The 11656-nt window shown below is 40.6% G+C and overlaps 1 protein-coding gene across 1 annotated transcript; it reads left to right on the top strand.

Annotated features, from left to right (window-relative positions):
- Positions 1-1972: 1972 nt before the first annotated feature.
- cog8 (component of oligomeric golgi complex 8) lies at positions 1973-11523 on the top strand. The gene is made up of 4 exons (XM_060838021.1): positions 1973-2537; positions 6810-7628; positions 9990-10158; positions 10284-11523. The coding sequence occupies exons 1-4, from the start codon at positions 1995-1997 to the stop codon at positions 10577-10579; spliced, it is 1827 nt and encodes a 608-aa protein (XP_060694004.1). The 5' UTR covers positions 1973-1994; the 3' UTR covers positions 10580-11523.
- Positions 11524-11656: the final 133 nt, after the last annotated feature.

The following is an 11656-nucleotide window of genomic DNA, read 5'->3' on the forward strand; positions in this document are numbered from 1 at the left end:
TTCAGTGATAAATTCTACCTGACATTGATCTGCTCAGCTGACTATTCCATCAATATCATCCAGTAAACTGAGATCACTTTTCTTATTGTAAACCACCCAGACAATCTTTATTCTGGATCATTGGTGCTGGAAGAGCACAACAGTTCAGGCAGTATCCAACGAGCAGCAAAATCGACGTTTCGGGCAAAAGCCTTCTGGGCTTTTGCCCGAAACGTCGATTTTGCTGCTCGTTGGATACTGCCTGAACTGCTGTGCTCTTCCAGCACCACTGATCCAGAATCTGATTTCCAGCATCTGAAGTCATTGTCTGGGGTAAAAACAATCTTTATGTCATCACAAACTTACTTATCACTCCAATACATTTTCTTCTATATTGTTTATATGTACCATGAACAATAACTCTCCCAAAATTGATATCCTTGTCTTTTTTTACGACTTTTTTTACAAGCTGGAGCAGTGCACTGTCCCTCTAATCCACTACTCCACATAACATAAAAATACTCTTTCCAATTACCAGGACGACCAAATAAAATACCCTATCCAGATTTGGAGATGCTGACGTTGGACTGGGGTGTACAAAGTTAAAAATCTCACAACACCAGGTTATAGTCCAACAGGTTTAATTGGAAGCACACTAGCTTTCGGAGCGTCGCTCCTTCATCTGATGTTGGACTATAACCTGGTGTTTTGTGATTTTTAATTATCCAGATTAAGTTTTAAGTAAAAAGATCTACCAACCAGACTTTTTAAAAATAAATGCAATTATTTCATTATCAAAACAAAAAATGTTAAATTAATATGCAATTTCTGTTTAACATACACAGTCAATAATATGGAAGTACAAATACTTATCCCTCTATCCACAATATACACACTTTAGGAAAGGAGAGAAAATATTTTGTTGTTTGCATAGATTTATTTAACTTTACTTCTTCTTGTCATTTGCAACTGTTCTGTTAATTACATTTTTATTTGTTCTTTTCCTTGCCAGTACTTTTAGCAGATTTGGAAAGGGCTACTAGTGACTTGTTCAGTGAACATAGATTTTGCAGAACATCAACAATTTCCAACTTTTTTCCATGACTCAAACAGTGTAACTAAAGAAGATTAGATAACTTATCTGCAAACACATTTTTAATCACAGAGTAATCAATCTTTTAATTCTGTCATGTCAGAAATCAAATTAGATTTAAACTATAACAAAATAACTGTGTTTGAGGATTCATACGTGGTGTTGAAAAACCTCCAGATGTCAGTCTTGGCTCCCTGTAAGGTAGCATTCTCAAGTCTAAGTTGGCAAATTGTGTTCAAAACCCCACACCATATTTCTTGGGCATACAATTTCAACCAGCATTGAAGGGGTGCCGTTCAGATGGTTAGACAGCTTGTTTGTAATGCAGAGTAAAGGCAGGTTCAATTCCTGCACTGGCCGAGATTACTATGAATGATCCTCAATCTCTCCATTTGTGGTGACCCTCAGGTTAAACCACTGCCAGTCGTCCCCCCTGTAATAAAAGGGCAATCCTGTGGTCTGGTAAGGCTACGAGTAAAAAGTGAGGTCTGGAGATGCTGGAGATCAGAGCTGAAAATGTGTTGCTGGTTAAAGCACAGCAGGTTAGGCAGCATCCAAGGAACAGGAAATTCGACGTTTCGGGCCAGAGCCCTTCATCAGGTCACTGTCTGGTAAGGCTACAGTGACTTCACCTTTTGTTTTATAGAGGGGATGCAGCTCTGTCTCTGGATGAGACATGAAATCCAAGCTCCCAGCCAGGAGCATTGTGCTACTCTGTAAAACCCACCCAATACCAGGCTGTCAGGAGGTGACCCACTGTGACTCTGCGCGACTTTACTGTTCACAAACCGCGTGCTAATATCAACACACACCGTTTCCGCAGTGACATTCCGCAAACGCCAACATTTACTTGGAGCAGCCATTGACAGCGACTCTGTTGTTGTTGCCGCCGCCGGAAGCGGAAGTGAGGCCGGTCACCAAGATGGCGGCGCTGGGCATCGACGTGGAGGATGAGAGTATCCTGGCGTCGATTTTCCGGGATTGTTTCCCGGAGAACTGGAGGGAGAACGCGGATTTCACGGTGTACCTGTCCGAGCTGAGCTCGTACGGAGTGGAGAAGCTGAACCGGGAGCCCGAGAGGCTGGCGGAGGACCGGGCCCAGATCCTGCAGCAGACCCAGCAGCTGGCCTTCTCCAACTACAAAACATTCATCAAAACCGCCGAGTGCACCAAGGAGATCTACCGAGACTTCGGCCTGGTCGAGAAGCACGTCTCCGCCCTCCTGGACAAGCTGCCCGGCCTCAGCGAGAAATGCAGGCAGTTCATCCGAGAGACGGAGGAGACCGGCGCCAGCAGGAGGATGAACAGCCTGACCCTGAACCGCCACACCGAGATCCTGGAGATCCTGGAGATCCCTCAGCTCATGGACACCTGTGTCAGGAACGGCTACTACGAGGAGGCTCTCGAGCTGACCGCTTACGTGAAGAGGCTGGAGAAGAAACACTCTTCCATACCCGTTATACAGGTATCAAAGCCAGGAAGGGCTGCAGAAACTCAATACAAGAACAGAAATGGCTGGAGAAACTCAGCAGGTCAAGCAGCATCCGTGGAGAGAAAACAAGCGTTAACGTTTTGGGTCCAGTACGCTGCCCTCAGAACTGAAACACAGAGGAACCTCCATTATCTGAACGAAATGGGCAGGCACTGTTTCGTTTGGGTAATTGATTATTCGGTTAATTGATTCAATGCTTTTCCTCTGGGGCACGGAGTTTTCTGTTAATTCTGCTCCTGTCAGGTTGCTGTCAGACCTGCTGAGTTTCTCCAGAACTTTCTGATTTCATTTCCAATTTGCAGTGCCCATGGTATGTTGCCTGATGCACATGTCACTACCCTTTGTGAATGTCTGTCTTCAGTATTAGCTATGAGTGAGAATTGGTTTCAAAGTGTTCTGAATGTTGCATAATTCTTCACAATATGACATAAGGTCTTTTTCCCAGAGTAGGGGAGTTCAAAACTAGAGGACATAGGTTTAAGGTGAGAGGGGAACGATTTGAAAGAGACATAAGGGGTAACTTTTTCATGCGGAGGGTGATGCGTTTATGGAATGACCTGTCAGAGGAAGTGATGGGGGCTTGTATAATTACAGCATTTAAAAGGCACCTGGATGGATACATGAATAGGAAGGGTTTGGAGAGGTGTGGGCCAAATGCTGGCAAATGAGACTACAGGTAGTTCTTCCATAATTCGATGGTTGTGTTCTTGTGCAACTCCGCATTATAGAAAAATCGTGCTTTGTCAACACTTTAAGCACTGATTGTAATGTACTTGCATTACAGCCAACACACGTTTTAAAAGTTCACGCTTTAGAAAGTGTTAACAATTTGTCAATTACATTGCAATGAATTCACGTTAACGAAACGCGAGTTATAGCAGAATAACCTGTAGAATAATTTAGGAAATCTGGTCAGTGTGGATGAAATTGACTGAAGGGTCTCTTTCTGTGTTGTATAACTGTCACTGTCTAAGTAGACACACAAAAGCAAAATTTTACTGCAGATATTGGAAATCTGAAGCAAAAGTGGAAAATGCCAGGAAGTTATTTAAAAATTAATAAATAAGGTGTGGGCTAGCACTTCTTGCCAGTTGGCCTTGAGAAGATAGTGGTGAGCTGGTTTCTTGAACTGCGGCAGTCCATTTATGTAGTTATATACACAGAGATGTTAAGGATGAAGTTCTACGATTTTGAAGGAACAGCGAAATAGTTGGAAAGCACTATCTAGAGAACCCTTGATGAATTTCTACAGTGCATTTTGTAAGTGGCTAACACTACTGCTATTGTGTGCAGTAATGGAGGGAGTGAATGTTTTCAGGATGCGTTGCCATTGTATTTATGTAATTAGCTCAGTTTTAGTCAATGGTAAACCCTGCACACCCCCTCCCCCAAATAGCAACATAGGATTCAATGATGGTAATGGCATTGAATGTCAAGAACAATGGTTGGATTGTCTGTTTGGAGTGCATGTGTGGCAAATGTTACAAATATGAGTTGCTAGTTGCCACTTGTTAGCCCAAGCCTGGATATTGTCCAGGTCTTGCTTTGTATGAGCACAGATTGTGTCAATATCTGAGAAGTTGTAACTAGTGCTAAACACTGTGCATTTGGCCGGCACGGTGGCACAGTGGTTAGCACTGCTTCCTCACAGCGCCAGAGACCCGGGTTCAATTCCTGCTTCATGGCAACTGTCTGTGTGGAGTTTGCACATTCTCTCCGTGTCTGCATGGGTTTTCTCCGGGTGCTCCAGTTTCCTCCCACAGTCCAAAAATGTGCAGGTTAGATGAATTAGCCATGCTAATTGGTGAAGTGGTCAATGTAGGGGAATGGGTCTGGGTGGGTTGTTCTTCAGAGGGTCGGTGTAGACTTGTTGGGCCGAAGGGCCTTTATCCACACTGTAAGTAATCTAATCTAATCTAATCTAATCAGCAAACATCACCGCTTTGGAGATATCTCCACTATGGAAGATAGGAAAAGGAGTAGCTGTTTGCCCCTTGACCGTGCTTTGATATTCAATATATTCATGGCTGGTGGGCCAATTCAATATTCTGTTCCCATGCCCTTTCAGCCTAAGAACTATATTTATCTCCTTGAAAACATTCAATTTTTGAGCCTCAACCACTTGCTGTAGTAAAGAATTACATCGGCTCACCACTGTCTAGATGAAGAAATTTCTCCCCCTCTCTGACCTAAGTTGCCAGCCCCGTATCCTCAGACTATTACCCCCTGACTCTGGATTCCCCCGTCATTCGGAACATCTTTCCTGTGTTTATTAGTTATGCTAGAATTTTATAGGTTTCAATGAGATTCCCCCTCCTCTTCTAAACTCCAGTGAATACAGTCGTAACCGATCCCGGGTCTTTTCGTTTGTTGGTCCTGCTATCCCAGAAATTGTCTGGTAAACTTTCATTGCATTCCTTCCACGGCCAGAACATCCTTCCTCAGTTAAGGAGGTCAAAATTCCATATAAGACTCCAAGTATGGTCTCACTGAGGCCAATGTATAATTGCAGCAAGACATCCCTACTCCGGTACTCAAGACATCTTTTGAAATCCAACATAACAATCTACCTTCTTTACTGCCTGCTGCACCTGCATGCTTACTTTCAGCGACTAGTTTACAAGGTCTTTCAGGTCTCTTTGCACCTCTCACTTTATCCAATCTGTCACCATTCAAATAATCTATCTTTCTGGTTTTGCAATCACATCTTATTATATCTGCCATGCATTTGCACACTCAGTCAACTGAAGCATCTCTGCATCCTCCTCATAGTTCATCGTCCCACCTAGCTTTGTGTAGTCGTAGGGAGAGGCTGAACAGGCTGGGGCTGTTTTCCCTGGAGTGTCAGTGGTTAAGGGGTGACCTTATAGAGGTTTACAAAATTATGAGGGGCATGGTCAGGGTAAATAGGCAAAGTCTTTTCCCTGGGGTCGTGCAGTCCAGAACTAGAGAGCATAGGTTTAGGGTGAGAGGGGAAAGATATAAAAGAGACCTAAGGGGCAACATTTTCATGGAGAGGGTGGTACGGGTATGGAATAAGCTGCCAGAGGAATTGGTGGAGGCTGGTACAATTGCAACATTTAAGATTTAAGGGTCATTTGGATGGGTATATGAATGGGAAGGGTTTGGAGGGATATGGGCTGGGTGCTAGCAGGTGGGACTAGATTGGATTGGGATATCTGGTTGGCATGGATGAGTTGGACTTGGAAGGGTCTGTTTCCATGCTGTACATCGCTATGACTCTATATTACATTTAGTTCCCTCATCTAAATTGTTGAAAAAGATTTTTAATAGTTGGGGTCAAAGCACTGATTCCTGTGGCATCCCACTGACTGCCACTCAGACAATGGCCTTTTTATTCCTACGTTGTTTCCTGCCTGTCAGCTTGTCTGGTTCTCTACTCATGCCAGTATACTGCCTTCAATCCCATCCATTTCAGTTTTAGCTACTAACCTCTTATGTGTAGCCTTATGAAGGGAGGAAGGTCAATGATGAAGTAGCTGCAATGTTAGTGCCTAGGCTACCACCCTGAGGAATTCCTGCAGAGATGTCCTGTAGCTGGGACAGATTGATGACCAGAAACATCATCTTTTGTGCTCGGTCTAACTCCAACCAGCAGAGTTTTCCCTTAATTTACATTGACTATAATTTTGTTACGGTTCTTTGATGCCATCCTTAGTCAAATGCGGCCTTGATGTGAATATTAATGACAAGGCCATTGTTTGTTGCTCACCCCTAATTGTCCTTATTGGGCGGCACGGTGGCACAGTGGTTAGCACTGTTGCCTCACAGCGCCAGAGACCCGGGTTCAATTCCCGACTCAGGCGACTGACTGTGTGGAGTTTGCACGTTCTCCCCGTGTCTGCGTGGGTTTCCTCCGGGTGCTCCGGTTTCCTCCCACAGTCCAAAGATGTGCGGGTCAGGTGAATTGGCCATGCTAAATTGCCCGTAGTGTTAGGTAAGGGGTAAATGTAAGGGTATGGGTGGGTTGCGCTTCGGCGGGTCGGTGTGGACTTGTTGGGCTGAAGGGCCTGTTTCCACACTGTAAGTAATCTAAAATAACTGAGTTGTAGCTGTAATTTTAAGTTTGTTTTAATGCAACAAAAGCGCTATCTAAAACTTATTCTTTATTCCACTCATTTTATACGTGTTGGTTTATCTTCTCATCTTTGCTTATGGGAAATATACATTCAATTCTTTTTAATCTAAATCTCTGAAACATTGGCTATTATTTTTCTCACGCAGGGAATCGTGAATGAAGTGCGTTCTTCTGCTCAGTTGATGTTAAACCAGCTTATCCAACAGCTACGAACCAATATCCAACTTCCAGCGTGTCTACGGGTCATAGGCTATTTGAGAAGAATGGATGTATTCACTGAAGCTGAATTAAGAATAAAGTTTCTTCAAGCTCGAGATGCCTGGTTGAAATCTATGCTTGTCTCCATAATGGACAATGATCCTTACTTTCACGTAACTAAAACAATTGAGGCTTGCCGAGTCCATCTGTTTGATATTATCACTCAATATCGTGCTATTTTCTCTGATGAAGATCCTTTATTGCTTTCAAACAATCACACTGTGAATGAAAGTGCTATTTTCCATGGCTGGGTGGTTCAAAAGGTTTCTGAATTTTTGCAGACTCTGGAACTGGATCTTCAGAAGGGTGTAGGTGGCCGCTTGGATTCATTGCTGGGCCAATGTATGTATTTTGGGCTTTCTTTTAGTCGTGTGGGAGTAGATTTTCGAGGACAGCTTGCTCCTATGTTTCAAAAGGTTGCTATGAATACTTTTGAGAAAGCAATTCAGGATGCTGTGGAGAAGTTTCAGGAAGACATGAATCTGTACACATTAACCTCTGCCCCTCCAATACTAGGCAGCACGATCCCTGTGTCTCTACCAACTAATCAGCCAGGCACTCTACAACCTCCAATGGTACTTCTGGACTTTCCTCCGCTGGCATGTTTTCTAAATAACAATTTGGCAGCTTTTAATGATCTTCGCCTCTGCTGTCCCATAGCACTTGCACAGGAGGTTACCATATGCTTGGAAGATGCACTTGTGAAGGTATTTCAGCTATTGTTACCACACATAATTAAAGTATTTTAAAAACTTTAACGAAGCAACTTTAGGAATACACACAGCTGTGTTTTCTTACAGTTTAAATTCATTAAAGTACTAAATTCTCACTTCCTTTACGGTAATATTTGTTCCACTACAACCTTCCAACACTTAACTACTTTCCTGGGCATATTTCATAAAAGGGGGAAAAAAGATGAGGCCAAATTTGTACAATTTCTGCAAAAATATAACGATAATCACATTGTTTGAATTTTAGAGAGTACTGTATTCCCATATTTAAATTAGTGTTTGTTTATATAGCAATGCTGATTATACATGGTATTCTAAGGATGGAAATAGAATTTCCAACTTAATATTATTGCCACAAGGGCATTGTTTGAAGTTGTTGAATCCGTTATGTACTGTTCATGTCTTGCTTTTCAAAGGCATTGCTTCTAAAATTTGTCACATCCTAAAAAGGCTCAAAGAGGTTGGAAATGGGCAAGTATATGTCCGTTGACTTGACAGCTATTGAGTAAGACTGGAGCTTATTGTTGAGACTTCTTATTGTTATGACAGTCGTAACAATGCACTTAGGTCATGATATGATCTGGCAGAGTCATATGGTTTCACAACAAGAAAACTGTTGACAAATGTATTTTTAAGATGCAACTAGCAGCAAAAAGGGGAACCAGTAGCTGTAGTATACTTGGATTTCCAAGAGACATTCGGTAAGGTGCCACACAAAAAATTATGAAAGCTGGAGTTGAGGGAAATATACTAATTTGCATGAAGGATCAATTCAAAGGAAGCTGAAACTAGGGAGTTTGGAATTTGAAGTAAAATTTCAAAACCTGATAATTCTAAACTTGAAATATAGTTGATGTTGAGAATGATGCCAATCGACTGTACAGAATATCAGAATGAGCTGTGAAGTTGCAGATGGATTTTAATACGTCGAAATGAGAGTTGATGCAATTTTGGCAGAAGCAATATAGCCTAGAAGAGTAGTCCTAAAAGAGTGTTGAGACAGAGTCCCTGGGCTTAATTTGAATAGATGTTTTGAGGGTGGTAGGAGAGCAGTCAGTAAAAGCAAAAGAGATTTTGGACTTCAGAAATTGAAGCAATGAGAGTAAAGGCTGGAAGTTACTCTGAGCCTGTTTAAAACCATGGTTAGTCCAAAGCTGGTGTATTGCATCCACATCCAGTCACTGTGCCTCAAGAAGGCTGTGAGGATCTTTGAGAGAGGTCAGAGGACATTTTCCAAAATGATTCTAGTGACGAAGTATTTTAGCCAAAAGGTTATGTCATAGAGTTTTCTTTCCTTGGAGTGAAAGAGATTGAAGGAGGTGTGTGCAAGATTGGTCATTCCTGAAGAAGGGCTTATGCCCAAAACATCGATTCTCCTGCTCCTTGGATGCTGCCTGACCTGCTGCGCTTTTCCAGCAACACATTTTTCAGCTCTTATCTCCAGCATCTGCAGTCCTCACTTTTTCCTGTGCAAGATTTTGACAGCTTTAGATAAGGCAGACATTGAAAGATTAAGGGACATTCCTTTAATCTTTTGGACAAAATATGCAGGTGGATCTCAAGGTGAACATTTTATTTGAAGTGTTGCAATCTTGGTCAAGGCTAGTGACATTTTCTTTTTGAAAAATGAAATCTAAAATCTGTCATTTTTTGAAAAAAATGAAACCACAAGATTTCACTTTAGAAAACAGAAGAATTTTTACTATACGTAACTCAAATAAAACCAAGACAAAATCCTGTCTTTGGTACCCCTGTATACTCCCAAACTCAGAATCGCTAAAATTACAAAATGAATCAACAGGCAATATACAGTTGATTGGTGTCCTTCCAATCAGGTTCAGTCTCGGAAGTTTTTGTTTCCAATTGTAGTTTATTTTTGTTGCCTGAGAAACTGAGTCAGTTCCTTCTCTGTATATGGTTTCTTTTTCAGTTGGGAGTTCATTTCAAGATAAGTTACAAACTTTGACCACAGATTTCATCACAGTTGGGAGTGAGCTACGAGTTGCTCCCAATGAAAATGGTGGAGGCTGAGCCAATGACTGATTTAGATTTATGGGCAGTAATGGGAATAAATTTACCACTAGCAAGGAAATGGGACTAACTGCAGTGCTCTACAGAGCTCGCAAGAAATTGATAGACTGAAAGACCTCCTTCTGTCCCATAATAATTCTATGATCATTGGGGTTTTGTTGTTCAGTAGTTCTACTTGATAAATGAAGAATGATAATAGTGGCAGATCTGGATAAGTCTACAACTCTGTCTTTCTTTATAGAAATGTTAAATGTTAAGCAAATTTTCAGAAAATGTATGATTTTCTAATTCAGATTTTCTTTGTAGGTTACAAAGTTAATTCTCATTTTTCATCGAGCAGAGGAAACTGCTTTCAGTGTGAAAGAACGGGAGCTGTTTCTCCAGTTCTGCATTACATTTACTGAAGATTTAGTGCCTTACCTGAATCGATGCTTGCAGGTTCTTTTTCCACCTGCACAAGTAGCGCAGATTCTAGGTATGTACTCAGCTACCAGTTACTTAGTGTTAATGTATTATTTTCTATTGGATGTTGAATAAACTTGATTGAACCACAGCTATATCTTTTGACTTAAAAACGTATGGCTTTTTTATGTTTCACAGGCATTCCTCCTACTCAGCTTCATAAATATGGTTCCATTGGATGCATTAACACAAGTGTTATTCTAGAAATGCTTGATTTTCTGCTACCGAGAAAGGAAATTATAATTCCACCAAACAATTCCATCCAGCACTTGCCAGTGGAACATACCATAGACAGCTCTGGATTACTAAGTGAACAGTATCCACCAGCATCACCTTCATGTGTGCCAAATGTAACAATGGAGGAAATGAAACCAGATCCCCTGTATGTGGATAGCCAGGCAACAGAAGATGAATCACTTCAAGCTGAACTGTAACATGTTTATAATTTAGCAAAGGTAGTTGTGTGTACATGGGATTCACATTTTTTCCAAAAGCGGACTGAATTGTATAAATGCTTGATTTTCCCTATTAATATTGAAAACGTAAATTATTTGGATTTAGTTGAATCTAAAATGTGGAACATATCGTAATTGAAAAAGACTTGACATACTCAACCAAGGTGAGATAAATGCTACTTTTTGTTAGCGCAGTTTGTTTATTTAAACTTGTTAATATTTCATGTTTTATTACCTGTTTATAGTTTTCCCAAATATCTAATGTTTTGAAACGTCAAGAATTTTTAGTAGCTAGTATGAAAGAGAATTGAGGAAAGAACAAATGGTTGTGTCTTAACAATGATAGTTTTCAATACTGACACATTCTTGTTGTTTTATTTTGTTAAATTGTTGGCAAATCCATGTTAATATTTAATGCTGAGGCACCTACTTAAGGACTGAATTAGCAGCAAATACATTTTGTTACAATACCCGATTATTCCAAGTTTTACTTCAGGAATTAGAAAATCACTTGGTAATAAATTGACCTGACTTTATTTAATATCTTCTAAATATGGGATCATCATAAATCCTGCCTGTTTAAGGGACTTGAATGGTGTTGAATCTTTTCATGGTAACATTTGAAAGGTAATGTGTTTAAAGACTTTAATTATATGATGCAATCACACTACTTACTTGGAAAGCTACTCTGAAATTGTTCTGTAAACCTAAGTTGTGGTGTTTGTGAAATAGAGGTGTGCTGGTTTTGTAAATAACCATTGTGAAACTTGTTAAGTTGTATTAATCATTGTATACATTCTTTGTGAACTGTAAATAACAAATCCAAGGTGGAAAGTGTTGCAAAATTATTCCTGGGCTTCTAAGATTTTTCTCATAAGGTGCCAATGGGTAAGATTAAATAATGTTTTAGGTCCTGTCCTCATGAATACAGATATTTTGTCTGATTATGATTTATCTTTGTATAAATATTCTACAAAATATGGTTATTTTGCTTCCTATTATATCAATTAAAGATAAGTCAACTAATAAGCAGCATACAAGTACATACTTTTTAAA

Source organism: Hemiscyllium ocellatum, chromosome 17 (assembly GCF_020745735.1).
Source record: "Hemiscyllium ocellatum isolate sHemOce1 chromosome 17, sHemOce1.pat.X.cur, whole genome shotgun sequence".
Taxonomy (NCBI): Eukaryota; Metazoa; Chordata; class Chondrichthyes; order Orectolobiformes; family Hemiscylliidae; genus Hemiscyllium; species Hemiscyllium ocellatum.

What these genes read in the sequence shown, in the direction of transcription:
- cog8 (XM_060838021.1), top strand. Translation starts at nt 1,995, where the DNA reads ATGGCGGCGCTGGGCATCGACGTGGAGGATGAGAGTATCCTGGCGTCG. An exon ending in CTTCCATACCCGTTATACAG is followed by an intron (nt 2,538 to 6,809) that starts GTATCAAAGCCA and finishes TTTCTCACGCAG; the next exon opens with GGAATCGTGAATGAAGTGCG. An exon ending in ACAAGTAGCGCAGATTCTAG is followed by an intron (nt 10,159 to 10,283) that starts GTATGTACTCAG and finishes TATGTTTCACAG; the next exon opens with GCATTCCTCCTACTCAGCTT.